We start from the raw sequence: 22,597 nt of genomic DNA, 5'->3' as shown, positions 1-22,597 counted from the left end.
ATCTGGATGAAAGCTAGAGGCATGTAGGTAGGAATAGCGGTCAGTAGGTTTCTGATATAGGGTGGTGTTTATGTGACCATCGCTTATTAGCACCGTAGTGTCAAGGAAGTGGATCTCTTGTGTGGACTGGTCCAGGCTGAGGTTGATGGTGGGATGGAAATTGTTGAAATCATGGTGGAAGCCAGGCTCTACGATATAACCGCATTTGCTCCAACCCCTTGTCCCTTCTTCAGCAGCTGGTACAGAGGGCAGGCCATCTCTGCATAACCTTCAATGAATTCTCTTGAGAATCCTGTCAGGTCCAAGAAGGAACGTAGAGAAGATATGTTCTGTGAAGCAGGAAACTTATTTATGAGCTCAATTCTTTGAGCGTCAGGTTTTCTTCCTTCAGCTCCTAACTCTATGTCCAGGTATGTTATTTTTTGGCACACCAGGTGAGCCTTCGTTGGGTTGATCAAAAACCCTATATCCTTGATTCTCTCCAGCACTTTGTCAAGTGCCCTTAAAACTTTTCTTCTTCATTGGTGGTGGCAATCAGCATATCGACATAACTTAGGACCCTCTCTCTGTCTTCCAAGGAGTCCAACATTTTTTTCACATGGCGATGGCAAATAGCTGGCACACTGTGGAATCCTTGTGGGACATGGCAGAATGTATATTGCCAGATCTTGAAGGTGAATGTGCATTTGTACCAGGTTGACTCGTGCAGGGGGATTGAAAAGAAAGCATTTGACAAGTCTAAAACTGAAAACCATCTGGCTCCTGATGTTATGGTAGCCATTCTTTCATTGAATTAGCTACAACTGGAGTTAAGCGAGAGATGAATTTATTTAACTCCAAGTGAGCCTCAAGGTTTTCTGATCAGCCTTTAATACCGGCCATACAGGTGAATTACAGATGCTTTCAGTTTCTGTCAGCACCCCTTGGTCCACTAGCACCTGGATGGTTTCAGTCAACCCTTCCTCTGTTGCTGCAGGATAGTGGTATTGGCACTGAGGTTACGGATCGGGACCTTTCACAATGACTTGAGCTTTAATTTTCACGCATTGCAGCTTATTGCTAGCAGAGGCCTCTAGGTGTTGAATAGCCACTGCTTTTACTTCAGGTTCCCAATTTGGAGTAATGACCCGTTTCTCCAGTGCAAACACAAACAGTTTATTTAAAACAAGGATACCAATACAAACAACATACAAACAAACCACTCAGTCATTAAACCAATGAGGGCCTTAAGCCCAGGAACCGCAAAAAAGGTATACATGTGGTAAAAGATATAACAAAAGATTTAACATATCACCATATTCGCAAGGGAGGATCACACAGACGCAGGAATGGAGACAGGAACATGGGATACCACAGAGGCAGGGATCGATGAGGACACCAGGATATACCGAGATGGATCTGCAGATGGAACACAGGTAAGGCAACCTTTAGGTAAGCTGATCATCTCCTCCTACACTTGTGTCGTCCTGGGTGGATGTATGCGGACACTAACCTGATAAGTGATGGTATGCCAGGTGAGTGGGAGCAGTGCAATTGCAGATGGAACAACGGGAACTGATCTGCCACTCTGATGGGCAGCAGCCGTGGGACAAGTGAACCAACCTTAAATACTCTCCTGTTACCAGGCAGATTAGGGTCATGCGACCATACCTTTTCCTGCCTTGCAGAGAAAAAGATGCCAAATCTGGCAACAAGATAGGCACCAAAAATGGAGCGACAACAACCACCCCTTGAATCCAAGCTGGATAAATAGGGAAAAACAACAAAAACAGAAAAATTCCCTACAAAACCACCTTTGTGGCTTTTTACTTCTGGAACTGATGGATGCGGACATGAAATAGAACAGCTTGGAGAATACAAGCCAATCTCTATGGAGAATCTTTCCACCAAAATAAAAAAAGAAAAGTAGTTTTAAATTGAGACATTTTGAAAAAGTTCACCTCTGAAGATTATTCTAAGATGTTTTCTTGCAAGATCCTATCTTGAGAACAGAAAGTGGGAGCTAATTTAAATAATGATTCCAACACAAAAACTATGGTGTCCAAAAGCTAAGTTTGCACAAGTAGAAGTACCAACTCAAGTATTAAATGACTTAGAAAATTCAAAGTTAAGAGGTAGCAAACACTATACAGCAGCCAGCCAACAAAAATGCATGGAAATTAAAATCTTAATAATCCATTATACACTCGTAAGGAAACACCAAAATAAAACTTCAACTGTATTCCTGTAGTGATTAAAACATACGATTCTGAGACAACTTTTCATCCATAACAGTTTCAAAATCACTAGTGACCATAAAACACTAGACTGTTTTACTCCTAGTTTACAGTTTTCCTGCAAATTCTGGTCACCATTAAGTTTACACAAAGATTTACTTAAATTTATAAACAGAGGGTATGCTCATTCTGAGACTGAGTTTCTTCAGTCAGACCAAAAACTTGACATGCCTCACCTTTCTGAAATTAAAAAATAAAATAAAAAAAAAATGCCCAAAAGAACCCAAAAACAAACAGACACCACAGAAGAGTTTTTCTGGTTTGAATTTCAGGCATTCTTCATACATTATAAAGTAGCAAAAAAGGCATAAATTCTTTGCAGATTACCTTCATGTTACTAATATCGTCAGTTTTAGCTTCATCTTAGTTATTTTTTGTCTGGGAATAAAACTATTATATTTTGCAAGAAGTCAGATGGTAAGCTAAGTATGTGCGCTACCTTTTCATATTTTGAGATAGGTTGACACTCAGGAATATCATGGCCGTTCTCAAAAACATGAAGTACTTGTAACATGGCATGTGGGTACATACAAAAGTAGGACTAAGCACTTCAGAATAAGGCTGATCAGATCCTCAGATTAACTGTTCTATTATTTTCATTATTTTCCTAGTAAAAGGAGGTGTTTTTTTTCTTTTTGGCATAGCTTTTCTCCTTGAAGTCCCTTCATAGTACATTGAATCAACCCAAGTTAGAAAATAACATACCAAAATGGATCAACTTGCACCATCTACTCCTGTATTCTGCCTCTGCTACAGTCTGTACCTTTGAAATTCTCTTCTCAAGGAGGATTCAGCTACTATTCTTATCTGAAGTATTTGTGCCTTAAGGAAGGGCTCGTATTATTCCCTCATTTTAGCAGTATTCAATGTTTGTAAATAAATGTAAAAGGGAAAACATCCAAAATAAGCATCTGAATGCATAAACTCCTTTATTGAAAATATTGCGATAGCATTGCATTACATATATTCAATATTCATAGTTTAAAGTGTAAAGGGTCACAGAAGTTTTATGACCACCACTGCTGAATACAGAACACAACGTTTAGATATGCTCTGACAAGTACAGAGTAATAGAATAAACTGTAGGTAAATGAGAGAGATAGGTATGTAAAATGACAATTTTTTTTTGCTTGTAACTAGTAATTGGTATGCAACTGGCCAAAATGGCAGACATTATTGGACATTCCTAGCATCTCTCAAAGCACTATGCTATTAGCAATTTCTGAAATATCTTACAGCCAAATCTATCAGAACTTTTTTTTTACGGATAGACCAAGTGGTAGAAAATAGTGTTAATAGCTTATGTGCACTGTGTTACAGATTTCTTATTTTTACAGCATCAGTTTTTAACTGCATGGAACCTCTGTGTGGACTTTAAGACTGATTGATGCTTTTGGGGGAAAAAAAAAAAACTACCAGGCATCTAAGTTGTTCCCTTTTATTTCAGGGGGATGGGAGAAGAGGGTGAAGAGTAGTAACTAATTGGAGTTATACTACTGTGGTGGAACATTCCAAGTGTTTACAGTGCATTTTTGAGTATGGAGTGCAACACCATTTCTAACCTGACTTCTTTTAAGTTGATTAATTGGATTCAGTATGACGTGTTACATTTTGCTTTGAACTCTAGAGGCAGGACAGTATTCCTTTCCTACCAGCAGAGATTATCATTTAAATAATCTTTTTTTTAAACAAAAACACCCACAAAGCTATGTTTTTTGACAAGGCAGAATTGGTCACATACCATAAAGAAAAGTATTTTCTTATTTCCTTCAGTTACCTTATGTATCTATTGGTGTTTTCACAGCACTAACTGGATTAGAGTTCAGCTCTGCCTTTCATAAATGAAATGTCACTCCAGAGAAAAATGGTCAGTATTTAAATGCCACTTCATTAAACCAAAAAAGAAATAAATTAGTTACTTGTAAAAGCATAAATTAGCATGTTGGTTCAAGCCTTTTTCAGGATGGAAACCAAATATGAATGACCAAGAAAAACAGTTTTTACATCAACATAATATGGCCTATATGGGAAAGAACATTCCTTCCAACTTTTCACATTATATTTTTCTCCCTATTAAAAAACAAGATTTAAAAAAAAATTATTTGTAGGTAAGACTAATGAAACTAGTTTTCTGTGCCACCACGCAAGTGACTAAAAAAAAACAAAAAAAACCCAAAAACCTGTGTTTCTTTTCAGACATTTTCTTAGTCATGAGTATAAACATGCTGGGGCAGATCCTGAGCTGGGATAAAAACTGTCATAGCTCTACTGAAGTCAATGAAGCTACGACAAGTTACGCTAACTAAGAATGTGCCCTGCTGTCCCATATATTGCCAGTAGAACACCCAATTAATAGGAAGATGGCAGCGGAGTCAATAATGAATGCTGACAGCACCCTCCTCTCTCCCACCATCTGAAAGTAACCCAGAATTATGCACTCAGTTTCTGCCAAAAAACAAAACCCCTAAATTAGGGCAGCAACAAAACAGAAACAAAGTTTCATTTACAAAATAAAAAATATATATAAAACTAACTTTAGAAATCAAATGGATTTGTTGCCAACACATGAAAAATACCTCTAGTATTTTTCTGTCAAATTCTGAGGTTTTAAACATTAATAGAAAAAACATACCTAATACATTTTAAACAAATGTACTATACAATGAACAATAAATAAAAAGATTTAAAAAAACATGTTCCCTTTAAGTGCTTTGTTCATCTATTTCAGATTATTATTATTTTCATGGCAAACAAAGTATGTTGTAGATTTTCTTTTTGGTTAGCACTTATATGTAATATAAATACACATGGAATGTACTATATATATATAGTATATATATAATATATATATATAATATATATATATACATACACACACACACACCCCCCAGTATTTTTTCTACAGTTACAGAAAATTAAAAAAAAAAAAAAGCTTTAAACAAATTCATACACCATGAATGTCTTCATAAGCATCTTGTTTCCTTATTGAAGGAGTGTTGGTGGGAAGAGAGTAAACATATTCACACACACTGGTCCTCTTATTGTTTTCTACATTTCTGCCTCTTAAAATTGGCTCTCAGAATGTTTTTGTGTAGTCGTGTTCTGCTGGGATATCAGAAAGAAAAAAAGTGTTACACTGTGAGGCAGCCTGTGCTGGGGCTTTAGCTTTCAGCATCCTCAATGAACCCAGTCCATAAGGCAGTCCATATTTCACTCAAATGTCCATACTTCCACATCTTGTATTATGAAATCTTCCCTCTTGGATAAGATGTCATTATTGAAGGTGCTGCAGGAGTTGCTTCGCCCATGATACAAATCAGCATCTAGCCATAAACCAAATCGACCACTAAAAAAAAAAAGAAGAAAAAAGAGTTAAAGTTTGAACTTTATCTACAACAGCTAAGCCCACATCCTTGTTAGCTGGAAACAAAACAAACCCCCAAAGCTTGGGCAAAAAATGGTTCCTCGCCTTCTTGTAACTGTTGTTCTTCAAGATGTGTTGTTCATGTCCATTCCAATCAGGTGTGGGCTCGCTGCATGCACGGTTGTCGGAAACTTTTCCCTTAGCAGCTCCCACTGGGTGGGCTAGGGAGCCCCTGGGAGTGATGCCTTTATGATCCTGCTGACCCAACCTCCCCCTTGAGTTCCTTCTTGTCAGATACTCTGACAGATGGTAAGGAGGGTGGGTATTGGAATAGATGTGAACAACACATCTCGAAGAGCAACAGTCCCAAGAAGTGCCTTGCATGATGACAGGTTTCAGAGTAGCAGCCGCATTAGTCTGTATCCGCAAAAAGAAAAGGAGTACTTGTGGCACCTTAGACACAGCTCACGAAAGCTTATGCTCAAATACATTTGTTAGTCTCTAATGTGCCACAAAAGTCCCTTTTTTTTTTTTAGTCCCAAGAAGGTGAGTAACCGTTTTTTCTTCAAGTGCTTGTTCGTGTTGATTCCAATCAGGTGACTCCCAAGCTCTGCCACGGAGATGGGACTGGAGTTAAGGAATCACTGAATCCCGAAAGCGGTGTCCTCTCTAGCATGCTGGGTGATGGCACAGTGGGTGGTAAACATGTGCACCGAAGACCAGGTTGCTGCTCTGCAGATCTCCTAGATGGGCATCTGAGCTAGGAAAGCGGCAGATGTGGCTGGAGCTCATGCCAAGTGGGCTGTAATATCCAGGGCTGGGATCCTGGCGAGGTCGTAGCAGGTATGGATGCAGTCCGTGATACAGGAAGAAATGCGTTGTGAGGAGACCGGATGCCCCTTCATCTGGTCTGCCACCACTACAAACAGCTGGTTCGACTTCTTTGTGGCTTTGTGCGCTCAATGTAGAATGCTAGCGCTCTCTGGACATCTAATGAGTGAAGCCTCGGCTCCCACACATTAGCATGCGGCTTTGGGATAGAAGATTGGTAGAAAAATGTCTTGGCCAATGTGGAATTTGGATACCACCTTGGGCAGGAAGGCTGGATGCAGCCTGAGTTGTACTTTGTCCTCATGGAAGAATGTATGTGTGGGGGGGTGTTTGATGGTTAGCACTTTTAACTTGGACACCCTCCTGGCTGATGTGATGGCAACCTGGAATGTCATCTTCCACGAGAGACAGGGGAGCATGTAACCAGTGGTTCCCCACATTAGCCTAGAGAGGACCAGAATGAAATCCCAAGCAGGTACTGGTGGTTGGGACTGTGGATATAGCCTTTCCATGCCTTTCAGGAAACGGCCCACCATTGGGTTGGCAAATACCCCAACTCTCCTGGGTGAAATGCTAAGATGGCCGTGAGGAGTACCCTTATGGATGATTCCGCCAAACCTTGCTGCTTCAGATGCAGTAGATATCTACACCGTTCATGCTGGAGTGTCTGAAGTGGAGGTACGTGATGCTGCTCACACCAGCATGAGAACCTTTTCCCCTTAGCTAGGTAAATGGCCCTGTTGAAAGGTTTCCTGCTATCAAGCGGTACCTCCCTCACCGATTCCGTGTATTGGAGCTCCTTTGGGTTTAACCATGAAGCTTCCAAGCCATGAGATGGAAAGAATGGAGGTCCAGGTGAAGGAGGTGACCATGGTCCTGTGTAATCAGATCGAGGTAGAGTGGCAGTGCCATCGGAGTGTACCAAAGTTGGCGTGGCCATGCTGGGGTCAGGAGATTTACTTCCACTTTGTCCCTGAGGATCTTGCACAGCACCTTGTGGATGAGTGGTATCAGCGGGAAGGCATACATTAGACTGTCTCCCCAGGGTAGCATCAACGAGTCCGAGATAGAGCCTGGACTGTTTTTGGAAAGAGCAAAAACAGACACTTCCTGTTGCTCCTGGTGGCAAATAGGTCTACCCGGGGAAGCCCCCATCTTCCAAAGGTGGGAAGTATGACGTCCAGATGGATGGACCACTCGTGGTTACGAAACGACCTGCTGAGGTGATCTGCAAGCTTGTTCCGTACTCCAAGGAGATAGGATGCCTCCAGGTGAATGGAGTGGGCTATACAGAAATCCCACAGCTGGAAAGCTTCCAGACAGAGAAGAGAGGAGCGGGATCCGCCCTGCTTTTGTAAAACATGGTGGTGGTGTTGTCGGTCATCACCGCCACCCACTGACCCTGAAGTCTGGCCTGGAAGGTCTGGCAGGCTAGACGCACAGCTCTGAGCTCGTTGATGTTGATGTGGAGTGAGAGCTTGACCTGCGACCACTGATCCTGCATCTGGAGGTCTCCTAGGTGGGCACCCCAACCCAGAGCTGACACGTCCATTACTAGGGTCATGAAGGGTTGAAGGGTGCTAAATGGGAGTCTTTCGTGGACCATGCAAGGGTCTAGTCACCAGCGAAGGGACTCTAGAACTCACTCCAGTATTGTCACTACTGAGTCCAAGCTGTCTCGACCTGGGCAGTAAGTTGAGGTGAGCCATGCCTAGAGTGGCCTGAGCCTCAGTCTGGCATGCAGGACCACACAGGTGCAGTCTGCCACGACTGAGGAGACTCAGGCATCCCCTTGCAATTTTGGTGGTGTACTGCCTGAGAGTCTGGATAATATCTGTCATTGCTTGAAATCTGGACTCCGGCTGGATTGCTCTGGCCTGTACCGAGTCCAGCACTGCCCCGATTAATGCTATTCTTTGGGTTGGTGAAAGCGTGGACTTGTTCACATTGAAGAGGAGTCCTAGTCTCTCGAAAGAGTCTCTGACCAACCAAACTTGGGACTCCACTTACACCCTGGAGCCCCCCCACACCCGCAGCAGCCAGTCGTCGAGGTAGGGATACACCTGTACCTGCCTCTTTCGGAGAAAGGCTGCGACATGCACTTGGTGAACACTCAGGGGGCTGTCAGTAGACCGAATGGGAGCACTGTGAACTGGTAATGTTTGTGGCCGACTACAAATCTCAGGAAAAGTCTGTGGGCTGAATGAATGGCTATGTGAAAGCACACATCTTTCATGTTGAGAGTAGGATCAAGACTGGGGTCTACCACAGAGTTTTTATATTGTTCTGCACTGTCTTGATTAGGGGCAGAGCCACCCGTGATGCACCTTCGGGGGCGAGAATGTCCACCAGGGGGTCCTCGGTCTCGACAACCGCCTCCACTTGCAACTCCATGTTGTGAGTGATACACCTGAGGACATCTTGGTACACCCTGTGATCTATTGGAGGTGGTCCCGAAGCGGACGTCCCTGCTACAGCTTCGTCTGGGAAAGAAGATGAGGTGGCTAGTGGAGTTACCAGGTCCTCCTGTACCTCTAAGTCTCTGACCTACTCTTGGTCAATAGACCATTGTGGCCACTACAGTCTATGCCTGAGTCTGGTCCTGTTGCGGAGACATCTCGGCCATAACCCGAGGTTGAGGGGGCAGTTGGGACAGGGTGGCCATGGATCCTCGAGGAATGAGTCTGTCCCCAGGAGAGTGGTGTGGCTGGCATTCTGACGCTACAGACCTTGATCCCCTTGACAAGGTGCCCTGGACTTGATGATACACCCCGAGATCCAAAAAGGCCATTGCACCAGGGGTTGCCACTGCTGTTGCCAGCTCAGTGGTGCCTCCCTTCATCGCTTCTGGGATCTATGCCAACTATGTCTTTAATAATATGAGTCGACATCAGACTCTGAGGTCCGAAGTGCTGATGCTCGGTGCCACAATGAGGTGGGGGACCGGTGCCTGGAATCCAATGACTGAGACCAGTACTGCGTGTCCGGTGCCAGCGAAGGCAGTTGAAGGTCTGGTGCCGTATGTCAGTACCAATCGTCTGCTGGCGTGGGGGATTGGTGCCCGTCCGGCCTCGATGCCAGAGAGGTGGGTGTCGCATCCCCGGTGCCGGTGAGTGAGAACAGTGCTGGGGATGGTGCCGAGCCAGGGACTGGGAGCACCATATCATAGTAGGCTTGCCTCTAGATGGTACCGGTCTCATCAGCATCAGAGGCTTGTCCCTTAAAGCCAGGGGCTGTGCCGCCGTCATCTCTATCAAGACCCTGGCGGCTTCAAAAGTGTCTCCTCCACTTGGCACTGGCCCGACAGAGTCGCTGCATGCCAGTCTCAATTGTCCCGTCTGGGGCACTGAAGTCAACAGCACCAACTAGTGCTGTCTTGGCACTGGGTCCTTTCTAGGATGCCCTTGTGCATCCCCTGGCTGACCTGCTGCTTCCGGAGCTGGTGAGTGCCCCCTTTCAGCGTTCTTTTGTCGCTTGTGCAGCAGCAGGGAAGTTGAGCAGCGCCAGCCCACTGATCCTGGTTGCGGTGCCACAGCCAAGGGTCTCTTGTGCTAAAGTCCTTCCTCAGCTCCGTGTCACGTACGGATGCCAGAGCACTCCGTACAGACGTGCTCGGTGCTGGATCCTGGTGCTCTGCAGCCGGTTGCGGGCAAAGTGTGGACTCCATTAAAAGCTGTTTCAGGTGGAAGTCAAGCTCTTTCTTTGTTCTTGGCTGAAAAGTTTACAAATTCTGTACCTTTCAGTTTGGTGCGCCTTCCTCAGACACTTTAAGCAAAAGTCGTGGGGGTCACTTATTGGCATAGGCTTATTAAAAGCACTGCATGGCTTAAAACCTTGGGCTCGCAGCATGCCCCAGAGCCCAGGGAAAGGATAGGGATTGGGGAAGTACCCCGTTCCCCACCTAATTACATACAATAAACTACTAATAAAACTAAACACAAACTAGATGTAAAACAAGAAAAACAAAGGGAGCACTGTTTCAACGGCCATCACGGATGGTAAGAAGGAACTGAAAGGGGGGGTCGGGTCAGCAAGTCATATACTGAACACCATGAAGGCGCCACTCTAGGGGGCTCCCTAGCCGACCCGACGGGAGCTGCTAAGGGAAAAGTTTCCGATGACAGTGCACACGGTGCGTGCACACCTGATTGGAATCGATGTGAACAAGCACTCGAAGAAGAACTATTCTATCAAAGAACAGTTTTAGGAAAAATAATACTAAAAAGTTTGCAAAGAGAAAGCAGTCTTTCTTCAATATTCTATAGAATTCTTAAGATTTATTTGCTTTCTTTAGAAAAGATATAGAGTAACATTTTCAAAAGCACCTACAAGACTTAAGTCTATGGGTAAAATTTTCATATGTGCCTAAATTTAAGGTTCTGATCTAGCAAAGCACTTAAGCATGTGCTAAATTTTAAGCTTCCGAGTAGTCCCATTGACTTCAAAGTTTAAGTAATTTGCTAGATCAGGAACAAAAACCAGATTCAATAAAGACCACAGGTTAAATTCTAGCCCCATTGATATCAATAGGAGCCTTGCCACTGACTTCAAAACTGGACCCAGGATTTCACCCCATATCAAAATTCCACACTCAAAATATTCCCCTTCTCCAGTAAGTGCATTTTGTATGTTTATACAGTAGCCAGTTCTGAATAAGTGGGGCAGATCTTCAGGCAGCATAAATTCATATGGATACATTGACAACAATGCCAAAAATCTACCAACTGAGGATGTAGCCTAAACTTTTTGCCAAAAAGAAATGTTGCACAGGATGAGTAACAACTGTAATTTTTTGAGATATGTCCCCCATAGGTGTTCTACTCCAGGTGCACATATGCATCTTGAGTCCTTGATCAGACACTTCTAGCCAGAAGTGTCTGCTCAGCCTGCACATGCTCCCTATGCCTCCTTATGGCAGACACCAAGGCAATAAGGGCATGCAGATAAACCACCCTCAGTTCCTTCTCTACCTAGTCATCCCCTGGGGAACAACCAAAATAAAATAAAATAAAAGTAGAGGGGAAGAAGGCAGGTAGCAGGGCACCCACAGAACACACATCTCAAAGAACTACAGTTCCTTCACATGGCGAGTAACATTTCCTCCTTCTTCAAGTAGCATTCCTACTGGTGCTCCACTTCAGGTGACCTCCTAGCAGTACCCATGGAGAGAGGAGGGAGTTTCTATGGGCTGATGATGACAAGTAAGAAGGCCATCTTCACAGATGAATGAAGTAGAGGGTAGGTTACCATAGGTTCAAATGGGGGTTTCATGAAGTGATTAAGAACTAGGTTGAAGTCCCAAGAGATGGTGGGGTGTCTAATGTGGGGGAAAAGATTACCTAGATCCTTAAGTCTGGACAACACTGAATGAGCAAAAAAATCAAGAACCCATCAACTGAGGGATGAAAGGCTGAAATGGCAGCCAGGTGTACTTTGATTAAACTGATGAATAACCTGGATGTCTTCAGATCCGAAAGATAATAGGATGAGGGAAAGTGGATCCAATTCATGTCTGAGGTAGTGCTGACCGCACCAATGGACGAATCTCATCTAGAAAGTAGTGCGAGTTGATAACCTTTTACTGTTTAATAACACCTGCTACACATCCATTGAGCAGGAATCTTCTACTTCAGAGAACCATCCAGAAGCCATGCCCTGAGGCCTAGAACTACTAGAGGTGAAATGCATGACCTGCGTCCTGAGATAGGACATAAGGAATGGCCAGAAGCTTGATCCACGGGTAGACAGTGTTGAAGCAGGTTGGGGTACCATGCTTGTCTCATCCAGGTGGGTACTATGAGGATAACTCTAGCTTTGTCCTGCCTGATTTTGTTCAGCACCCTTAGAATCAAAGGTGTTTGGTGAAAGGCACAGTACAGTCTTCTTCCATGATAGAAGGAAGGCATCCCCCACGGAGTGGTGAGACAGACTGCCACTTGAACAGAAAAGAGGGCACTTTCTGTTCTCAGAGGTGGTGAAAAGATTGATCTCTGGCAGCCCCCACCTATAGAATATGCCATGGAGAATATGAGTGACAAGCTTGTGCCCATTCATAGTCATGGGAGAAATGTCTGCTGAAATCTTGATATGGTGAGCTATAGGTCAGTTCCAAAGCTTCATGGCTTCAGCACACACAGAGGAGGATCTTGCTCCTCCTTGTTGTTGATAGGTTTCAGAGTAGCAGCTGTGTTAGTCTGTATTCACAAAAAGAAAATGAGTACTTGTGGCACCTTAGAGACTAACAAATTTATTTGAGCATAAGCTTTCATGAGCTCACTGAATGCATCCAATGAAGTGAGCTGTAGCTCACGAAAGCTTATGCTCTAATAAATTTGTTAGTCTCTAAGGTGCCACAAGTACTCCTTTTCTTGTTGTTGTTGATGTAAACCAGGCAGGACACATTGTCTGACATGACCCTGACAGCTTTGCCCCAGTGAGGGACAGGAAATGGAGGCTAGTGTTCCTAACCATTTGAGCTCCAAAATTTTGATGTGGAGGCCCTGCTTTGAGCAGGGGGTTGGACTAGATGACCTCTTGAGGTCCCTTCCAACCCTAACCTTCTATGACTGGTTTTGTGGCTGCCCATCTGTCCTGAACCACGAGGGTGTTGAGGAGGGCTTGCCATCCTAACAGGGATACACTGATTTTTAGAGTCACTAATGGGGCTTGGTGACAGAAAAGGATACCTGCACAGACATTGAGTTGACCTTCCACTAGTCTAGGGAGTTCTTTACATGCAAGGGGACAGTCACCTGCCTGTCCAAGGTGTGTCTGTTTGGAGAATAAGTAGCTTTGAGCCAAACTTGGAAGCAACATAGACATAGCCTTGTGTGATTGGTCACAAAGATTCAAGCTGCCACATGGCCCAAGAATTGAATATGGAATAGTGACCCAAGGGAAGGTCCTCTACCGTGTTCTGAACCTCTCTCGGAAACCCCCAAAATTGGAGCCATTAAGACCTGCACATAAGTACCACTGTGGAGATGGATCTCTCAGCAGTGTCCACCACATCTAGAGATGCTTGGAGAGCTGTTCTAATCATAGCTAACCCTTGGTAACTAGAACTGATCCTTGCTGTCATGTGACAGCTGTTCAATAAAGGCTGGGAGTTTACTGTTATTAGTAAAGTCATTTTTGGTCATGTCCACCGGGAAGTTTGTGATCCAGAACTTCATGGTTGCAGATGAGTAAGACTTCTGTCCAAAGAGATCCTGCCGCTTTTGGTCCTTGTCATAAGGGGTAAATCTCAAAAAGTGCTGCCTACCCTGTTCATTCACTGAATCCACCAATAGGGAGTTAGGAAGAGTATTGGGGGGAGGCGGAAATCACAATTTTTAAGGGGTAATCTTATCCATCCTTTTGCACATTTGTGGAATAAGGCCAATGTTTGCCACACTATCTTAGTAGGATCCAGGAGAGCCTCATCAATAAGTAGTGCTACTCTGGAGGCTGTTGCCAACTGCAAAGTATCTAGCAGCTTGTGTTGCAGATATTTGACCTCTTCCAGGGGGATCTGGAGTGTGTCTGATACCCTTTTAATGAGGTCCTGACTTCAGGCAGTTTCATTGACCATGGAAGGTAGAGACATAGCTGCCTCATCTGGTGATGATGATGAAATGGGTGTCTCGGGGTGGCATCCTCATCTGCCCTAGCTTCCTGCTCTTCAAACATCTCCTCCTGTCATGGAGGGGTACGGGGAGGATGTGAAACCCTGGTATCCCTAAGAGGCATTACTGATGATCTGCGAAACTGCTATCAATACACAGCCCACAGGTCCCAGCATGGCCATCACGGAGCCCCATTAGACAGCTAGTTCCACCCGCCTTGGTGACCAGCAAGGTTCCCCATGTGAAGGCAGATTCCCAAAAGAGTATGTAGGAGAAATCTTCACCAAATTCAAGGAGACTGATTAGGAGTCCTTTCCTCCACATCCACCCAATGGGGGGCAGCCACTGAGGATGGAAAAGATCCCTGTGCTGCAGAATGGCCTCTCTGAGATGCTTGGTACCTGTCAACAATGAGGACTTTGGTTCATCCAACACAGAGAGGTCCTCTGAGTACCGGAATTCCTATGGTACCAGAAAGGACCCTGCTAACGATGCTGTAGCCAAGGAAGCTGATGGTACCAATGATGATGGGCATACACCAGATATTATAGATGTCAGGAGCTGATGCTCACTTGGTTCTGAGGGTACCACACGTACAGGCACCCCTGACTGAGCTGCTAGCGTTGGTAATGGTGATGGGGTTAAGGTGCGTGATGGCAACAACAGCTGAACAGGATACTTCATTGGTGATGGCAGGGTCGAACTCGATGGTGTACTAGTGGAGGGTACAGGTGCCGTATCAGAGCTGTGTCTACTGTTCTTTGAGCTCTGGGACTTTGCAGGCCTGCAGGTACCAGAGGAAGAGTCCTTGGCCTCAACAGTACCCTTGGAGACTGAGGACCTCGATAGGGACCTGGTCTTTTTTGGAGATGGAAGAGCGAGAGTCCGCGCTCCTCTTTCTGGGAGTCTTCCCAGCAGGCTCCTTTTTGAGAGGAGGCAAGCCCTGAGGCTGACGGGGTGCTCCATCTGTCCAGAGATTCTCCTGACTGGCGCAGGGGGTGGTTGCAGGAAGCGTTCCATGGCCAACAGTCTGAGATTTATCTCCCTGCTCTTCCTAGCTGTGGACTTAAGGGTCAAACAGAAGGAACGCTTCTAGGACATGTGGAACTCCCCTAGGCAACAGACACACTTGAGAGTGCCCGTTGCTTACTGGTATAGCCTCCAAGCAAGAGAGCAGCATTTGAAGTCTGGTGAGTCAGGCATGCCCTGCCAGAAGACGACAAGTCTCCCCCGAGGGGGGAGGGGGGAAGGAACCATCCACAATCATCTCACCAAAACTAACTATGGTAAAACACTAAGTACAACTATTTGTGCAAAACAAAGAGAAGTTCAGTTACGCTCTAGGCAGACATGCTAGGTGTTCCATAAGGCTGAGGCAGTAGAGGAGGAACGGAGGGTGGTTTGCGTGTGCATCCCTATATAGCCTCAGTGTCTGCCACCAGGAGGCATAGGGTGCATGCGCAGGCCAAATGGACACTGCTGACTAGAAATCTCCGATCATGGGCTTGAGAGGCGCATATGTGCCTGACGCGGAGCACCCATAGGAACACTATTTAAAGAAGGATAAATTAATCTACTGGACTAACCAGTTTTTCCTTCCACACTTACATGTAACAATATCCCTTCTCTCCCAAAGTGTAGTCAATTATAGGATTTCAAAACCAAAAAACCACACTTACCCTCCCCCTCCAAGTTCTAGAGAGCTGGTATCTCCATTGATAAAGTAGGTGTTTTCTCCAGACCACTTAAACACCTAGAAAAGCAAGACCCAAATTTGATCATCGGGAATATAATAAACTAAAAAAGTAGGCTGGGGAATTATTCTGGGTAATTTAGAGAGTGAATGAGTGTGTGAGTGAGTGTGTGTGTGTGTGTGTCAGGGAAGAAAAAAAATAAAAGCAGCATGGTTCATATCTAAAAAAGGCACAATGATAGATTGCTTTAAATTTCACGTATGTCCAATCAATATGCCTTTCCTTTTCATAGACTTAATATCTTCAATATTTAAAAACAAACAGCGTATTTACATTTTAGGAGTGACTCACAGTTGCCCCATTCTCTAGTTTCTTGTCACTATGGTCTAAGCACTATGTGAAATCAAACTGCTTCTGTAGCTCCCACCTCTCCGGTTTTATGAGTGTTCCATCTTTTATTCATTACATCTTCCCACACAATCAACCTAGAACCCTCTTCTCACCCTCATGGAAGAGTCCAGCTCCTCCAGTCACTTTTGCTGAAAGTATTGCAGTTTGGTAGCACTGAATGAAGAGTTTAGTGATTAGCTGCATTCACAAGCAGTTTGTCACACACCTTCAAACTGATGCTTTCCGAGGAGTCAATTTTTTTCTTCTCTCTCTGACCAAGAGAAGTTGGTCCAATAAAAGAGATTACCCCTCCCACCTTGTCTCTCTAATATCCTGGAACCAACATGGCTACCTCAACTCTGCAAAAGGTTCTCATGATAAACATGCTGTATCAGTAATGTTTTGTCAAGCATGTTTCACAAGTGGAGCTCCCCCTAGCCGTGGGTCCCCTTCCCCAACAAGTTACCTTGAAGTTTGGACTAAACGTGTAGAGGAAAGTTTCGCCTGTGCCATAATAGTGGTCACTAAATCTGAAAGGATGTGTTGCATATGCTCCAAATATCTGTCAAAACAAAAATGGTTGGGTTATATTGAAGACAATTTGCAAAATTCAAAAGGAAAAAGACCTTTCAAATATAGTTTCTGACAAATAACTGCACTGATGTTTTAGGTAATAAAGGCTAATTAGTGAAATTCAGCGGGGAGGGAAGGGAAGCTGATTTGGTGTCTGGGTTGTCCACACCCCTTTCTAGTTTTAAAAGCCACATGGCTCCAGATACGAGGATTATAGAAGCTACTAAAGTACTTCACACCAGTCCCAAGGATGCTCTCTGCTATTTTATAACAGACTGATAACTGAATTCTGCTAGTGACTGGAATGGATGCTTGCAAGAACACGATTACAGTTGCAAAGCATGCTCCACAGAAATTGTGACTGCTGTATAGATTTTTACCTCTTTTAGTACTAATATTTTCCTGGGTTTGAGTTTAAGGATAAATAAGCTAATTTAACAGTCAGTACTAAGCATAGTATAACATACGTCTGGTCTTATTTTGACTCCAACTATTCCATATAATTGAATTTGGCTGAAAACTGCTGCTTTGCTAACAAGTGTATGCAACTCTTAAAATTGTATGGAATATCCATGTGAAGGTTGCACTGCAAAATGATAAAGATAGTTATGTTTAATCTATTTACAATAATAAGGTCTCCTTTACTAGGGTCACTCCAATCAAGGAGACCCCAAAATAAGTGCACTCTTCCCAAGTCCTAACCTGGTTGTCCATATCTTTGATGACAAGGAGGACTGGACTGTCAAGAGACGCTGATTTCCTGTACAGAGTTTTCAGGCTGGTTCCATGCTCCAACGTGCTATATGCAAGCTGCCATGGATATCCCTGCACTCTTGCTGGCAGATAGCGTGCAAGCTAGGAGTGAAAGAAGAGACTAGTGTAGACATTTAATTATATACAATTTCTCTCTTCATCTCAAGTCAACAGCCAGTAGAGCACTGCAAGAAGCTGTGCCCGACACCTAGACACTAGAAAGATGGGTATTTACAATGCACCCAAAATAAAGAGCTGAAGCATTGTGGTTAAAAATTTAAATCTGCAATATTGTGCCAATATAATTTCTAATGTAAATGTTCAAGTGTCAGCAGGGAAGAAAATGAGAATGTGGGGAAGGGAGCAAACCAAAACTCCATTACTAATTATACCTGTTCTATGTGCATATTCTCTAGGAGCGCGCTGTGGTGTTTTAGGACAGGTAAAGAGTCATCGTCATCTTCCTCATAGTAACTGCAAATGCTCTTTCGACGTTTTGCCTCTTCTACAGTGATAATCTGAGACAAGAGGACACAAGTATTATAAATTTGAGTCAATTTCTGGGTTTTCATTAACCTTAAACCTGGACTAGTGAATTAGGCTAATGGAGTTAAGTTAATACCAGACCTAAATCTTATACACTGTGAAGCAGCCCCAGAAAGCTAGTATATCCTACATATGCAGGACCACCCAGTGTAAGGACATACCCCAGGGACAATGTTACATAGTGAATAAAGAAGTGTTGTTTACCCTGTCCCACAATACAAAAACCAGGGCTCACCTGATTAAATTAAATAGGCAGCAGATTTAATATAAACAAGAGGCAGTACTTTTTCCACACACTACAATTAATCTGTGGAACTATTTGCCAGGCGATCTTGTTATGGTCAAAAGTATAACTGAGTTAAAAAATGAACTGGATAAATTCATGGAGGATAGGTCCACCAATAGAAATTAACTAAGATGGTCAGGGATGCAAACTCATGCTCGGGACAACCCTACACTCTGACTGCCAGAAACTGGGAGTGGAAGACGGGGTGGATCACCCCCAAATTGCCCTGATCTGTACACTCTCCCTGAGGCTCTGGTACAGTCACTGTCAAAAGACAAGATACTGGGTTAGATGGACTCTTGGTCTGACCCAGTATGGCAGCTCTTATATGCTTATGTCTATGGGCAGCACAGGAAGCATGGAGAGGTCTTCTTTATGACCTGACAATCCCTTGTTGCTGTATTAACCCCTTGGGACCATTAGCTGGTGGAGTAACAGCTATGTTGGGGAAGTAGCCTGGTACATACTTAGTCCAACATCAAAGGAGTGCAAAGGCCACTTCCTCCTGAGAGGCACCATGTGCATGTGAGCCACGGGGCTTGGGATATTCTTTCAAATATGAAGGTCACAGAAGCTTCTTAGTTTTCCTTCCTGCAGTTAGTCAAGCGCAGTGAACTCTTCTCAGACGCTAATGCATAACACTAGTATAAATCAGGCTTTAGGTTTCACTTCCCATTATTGCTAATCCTACGGCAGCCCTTTCTTGCCCATTTACGAAGAAATAAACATTTATTTATATAAACTGAAATAAAACACCACACCAAAGAACCAAAAAGCAAGTTACATTTGAGCAAAACTTGGAAGAAAAGCACATGTTCTGAAGGCTGCATCATATAGGTAAGCTCTCAATGAACCTATATGCTCAGTCAAGTATTTAGTCCCAAATTCTTACTAGTGTAAGTTCTTTCTTGTCTTTAAAATAGTCATTTTGGGAAACTGATGCTTATTTCAAGAAATTTTAAGAATGTATTCCAAGGTCAAAGGTCTCATAGTATTTAAATAAAAAAAATCATACATTTTCAGTTGAAAAACTATCCAATAATTCTTTGGAAATGTGGATTGGTCACTGATAGTTTTAAATCTGAGTTTGCTACAACTTTAAAAACAACACTGATCCATATAAAGACTCATTAGTCAGATTTGGATTCAAATGTTCTTCCTTTACTTAGAAGGAAAATACCATGCCCTTCCTCCCCCAGAACGCCAATACGGTCATTGCCTGTTCCACTAGGGCTATGACTTTAGTGAGAACTGATTGCAGAGTCTGTGGCTTCACATTAATCAGTTATCTAAGCCATCCTTTCTATACAAACCTATCACCCTACAATTCCCACTCTGATGACCTGAAATAACTGCCCTAATCTTTGTGCTGCGTGCTCTGCAGCCAACTCATAGTGCAGCTTTAAGCTATCTTTACAGTGGTATGCAAAGCCATTCCCCTCCTGCATCAATTTCCCCCCACAAAGGCTGTTGTAATTTGCAGAAGCTGCCAAGAATTTCCAAGAAGCCCTCTCCTCCTACTTTAGCCACAGGTAGAAGCTGCTGGGTCAGCTATCTGCCACTAGAAGGATCCCACTATACTGGGACAATTTTCCTCATGGCCAGCTTTGTACCAGTGTGAATCAAAGTGGCTGCATTGCAGTGTGGCATCTAGTCCAATATGTTTAAAGCTGTTTAAGGTAGTGGTTCTCAACTAGGGATATGTGTACCGCTGAGGGTATGCAAGGGTCTTCTAGGGGGTACATCAACTCATCTAAATATTTGTCTAGTTTTACAGTAGGCTACATAAAAAGAACTAGTGAAGTCAGTACAGTAGAACCTCAAAGACATGAACACCAGAGTTACAGACTTACCAGTCAACCAGATACCATGTGGAACTGGAAGTAATCAATCAGGCAGCAGCAGAGATAAAACAAAAACAGCAAATACTGTACTGCCTCAGGGCTTCAAGTCAAGGGGGAGTTCGGGCTGCAGCCGTGGCGGGTGGGAGGCAAGATCAGGGCTGAAGTCCTGTGGCTCTGTTCCTGGTTTCTGCCTTGTGGGGGGTGCCAGAGCTCAGGGCTTTAGCTACTGAGTTACTACAGAGAATTCTTTCCTGGGTGTCTGGCCAGTGAGTCTCGCCCACATGCACAGGGTTTAGCTGATTGCCATATTTGGGGTTGGGAAGGAATTCTCCTCCAGGGCAGATTGGCAGTGTGGGGCACGGGTCACTTGCGGGAGGATTCTCTACACCTTGAAGTCTTTAAACCACAAATTTGAGGACTTCAGTAGCTCAGACATAGGTCAGGGGTTTGTTACAGGAGCGGGTGGGTGAGATTCTGTGACCTACATTGTGCAGGAGCTCAGAATAGATGATCATAATGATCCCTTCTGACCTTAAAGTCTATGATTCTATGGAGCCGCAGGGCTGAAGACCCAACCCCCAGTGATCCTCCCAGATCTAAAGCCCTGAGCCCTGGTGCTCCCATAGGGCAGGAGCCCTGAGGGCCCCTCCCCTCCGAAGCCCTGACTTCCCCTCATGCTGAAGCTGCCGCCCCAATCCGCTCATGGCTGAAGTCCGTAACATTTTGTTGAGAGTTACAGAACTTTTCAGATATACGAACAACCTCCATTCCCGAGGTGTTCGTAACTCTGAAGTCTACTGTACAAACTAAAATTTCATACACACAATTATTTGTTTATACTGCTCTATGTACTATACTCAAATGCAAGTACAATATTTATATTTCAGTTAGGGCTGTCAAGCGATTAAAAAAAAGTAATCATAATTCATTGCATTGTTAAATAGAATACCATTTACATACATATTTTTGGATGTTTTCTACATTTTAAAATAGATTGATTTCAATTACAACATAGAATACAAAGTGTACAGTGCTGACTTTATATTTATTTTTATTACAAATATTTGCACTGAAAAAAAAAACGTATTTTTCAATTCACCTCATAAAAGTACTGTAGTGCAATCTCTTTATAATGAATGAAAGTTGAACTTACAAATGTAAAATTATGTACAAAAAGTAACTGCATTCAAAAATAAAACAATGTAAAACTTTAGAACCTACAAGTCCACTCACTCATACTTCTTGTACAGCCAATTGCTCAGACAAAATGTCAGAGTGTAGGGTTGTCCCGAACATGAGGTTGCATCCCTGACCATCTTGGTTAATTTCCATTGTTGTAGCTGGTGTTGCAAGATATTTATGTGGCAGATGCGCTAAAGATTCATATGTCCTTTCATGCTTCTACCACCATTCCAGAGGACATACACCATGCTGATGATGGGTTCTTCCTTGACAACGATCCACAGCAGTGAGAACCAACTCATGTTCATTTTCATCATCTGAGTCAGATGCCACCAGCAGAAGATTGATTTTTTTTTTGGTGGTTCTGGTTCTGTAATTTCCACATCAGAGTGTTGCTCTTTTAAGACTCCTAGCAGCATGCTCCACACCTCATCCCTCTAAGATTTTGAAAGGCATTTCAGATTCTTAAACCTTGGATCGAATGCTGTGGCTATCCTTAGAAATCTCACATTGGTATCTTCTTTGTGTATTATCAATTCTTTTGTGAAAGTGTTCTTAAAACAAATACGTGCTGGGTCATCATCCGAGACTACTATAACATGAAATATATGGCAGAATGCAGGTAAAACAGAACAGGAGACATACAATTCTCCCCAAAGAAGTTCAGTCACAAATTTAATCATTAATCAAGCATTTTTTTTTTTAAACGAGCATCATCAGCATGGAAACATGTCCTCTGGAACGATGACAAAGCATGAAGGGGCATATGAATATTTAGCATATCTGACAGGTAAATACCTTGTAACGCCAGCTACAAAAGTGCCACGTGAATGCTTGTTCTCACTTTCAGGTGTCATTGGAAATAAGACGTAGTAAGCAGTATCTCCGGTAAATGTAAATAAACTGTTTTTTTCTTAGCAATTGGCTGAACAAGAAGACAGACTTGTAGGCTCTAAAGTTTTACATTGTTTTGTTTTTAGTGTAGTTATGTAACAAAACAAAAAACCAAATATCTACATTTCTAAATTACACTTTCACGATAAAGAGATTGCACTACAGTACTTGTATGAGGTGAATTGAAAAAAAACAAACAAACAAACAAACCTCTCTTTTGTTTGCCATTTTCACAGTGCAAATATTTGTAATAAAATACACTGGACCCTTGCTAGAACATGCGTCTATATAGCACGAATTTGCATAGATGCGGTCGTGGCCACGCATCCCAAATTTAAATTACTTTAATTGCAATTC

The 22,597-nt window shown here is 43.4% G+C and overlaps 1 protein-coding gene and 1 long non-coding RNA gene across 8 annotated transcripts in view; one reads left to right on the top strand and one right to left on the bottom strand.

Annotated features, from left to right (window-relative positions):
* The first annotated feature begins 142 nt into the window (after nt 1-142).
* On the top strand, nt 143-4,968 carry LOC122459347. The gene is made up of 2 exons (XR_006279964.1): nt 143-674; nt 1,307-4,968. It is a non-coding gene; the product is annotated as an uncharacterized LOC122459347 (long non-coding RNA).
* A 191-nt stretch (nt 4,969-5,159) lies between these two features.
* NCOA7 (nuclear receptor coactivator 7) overlaps nt 5,160-22,597 on the bottom strand; it is a 144,789-nt gene continuing 127,351 nt past the window's right edge. For all 7 annotated transcript variants that reach the window (XM_038395949.2, XM_038395950.2, XM_043510907.1 and 4 more), the window contains 5 exons: nt 17,881-18,006; nt 17,438-17,590; nt 16,629-16,724; nt 15,758-15,831; nt 5,160-5,622 (listed from right to left, as the gene is read on the bottom strand). In XM_038395949.2, coding sequence (XP_038251877.1) covers nt 5,487-5,622; nt 15,758-15,831; nt 16,629-16,724; nt 17,438-17,590; nt 17,881-18,006 — 585 coding nt within the window. In that variant the 3' untranslated portion in view covers nt 5,160-5,486. The remainder of the gene's footprint in view (nt 5,623-15,757; nt 15,832-16,628; nt 16,725-17,437; nt 17,591-17,880; nt 18,007-22,597) is intronic.

The sequence above is a fragment of the Dermochelys coriacea genome, chromosome 3 (assembly GCF_009764565.3).
Source record: "Dermochelys coriacea isolate rDerCor1 chromosome 3, rDerCor1.pri.v4, whole genome shotgun sequence".
Taxonomy (NCBI): Eukaryota; Metazoa; Chordata; order Testudines; family Dermochelyidae; genus Dermochelys; species Dermochelys coriacea.
This window is presented reverse-complemented; position numbering and strand designations above follow the sequence as displayed.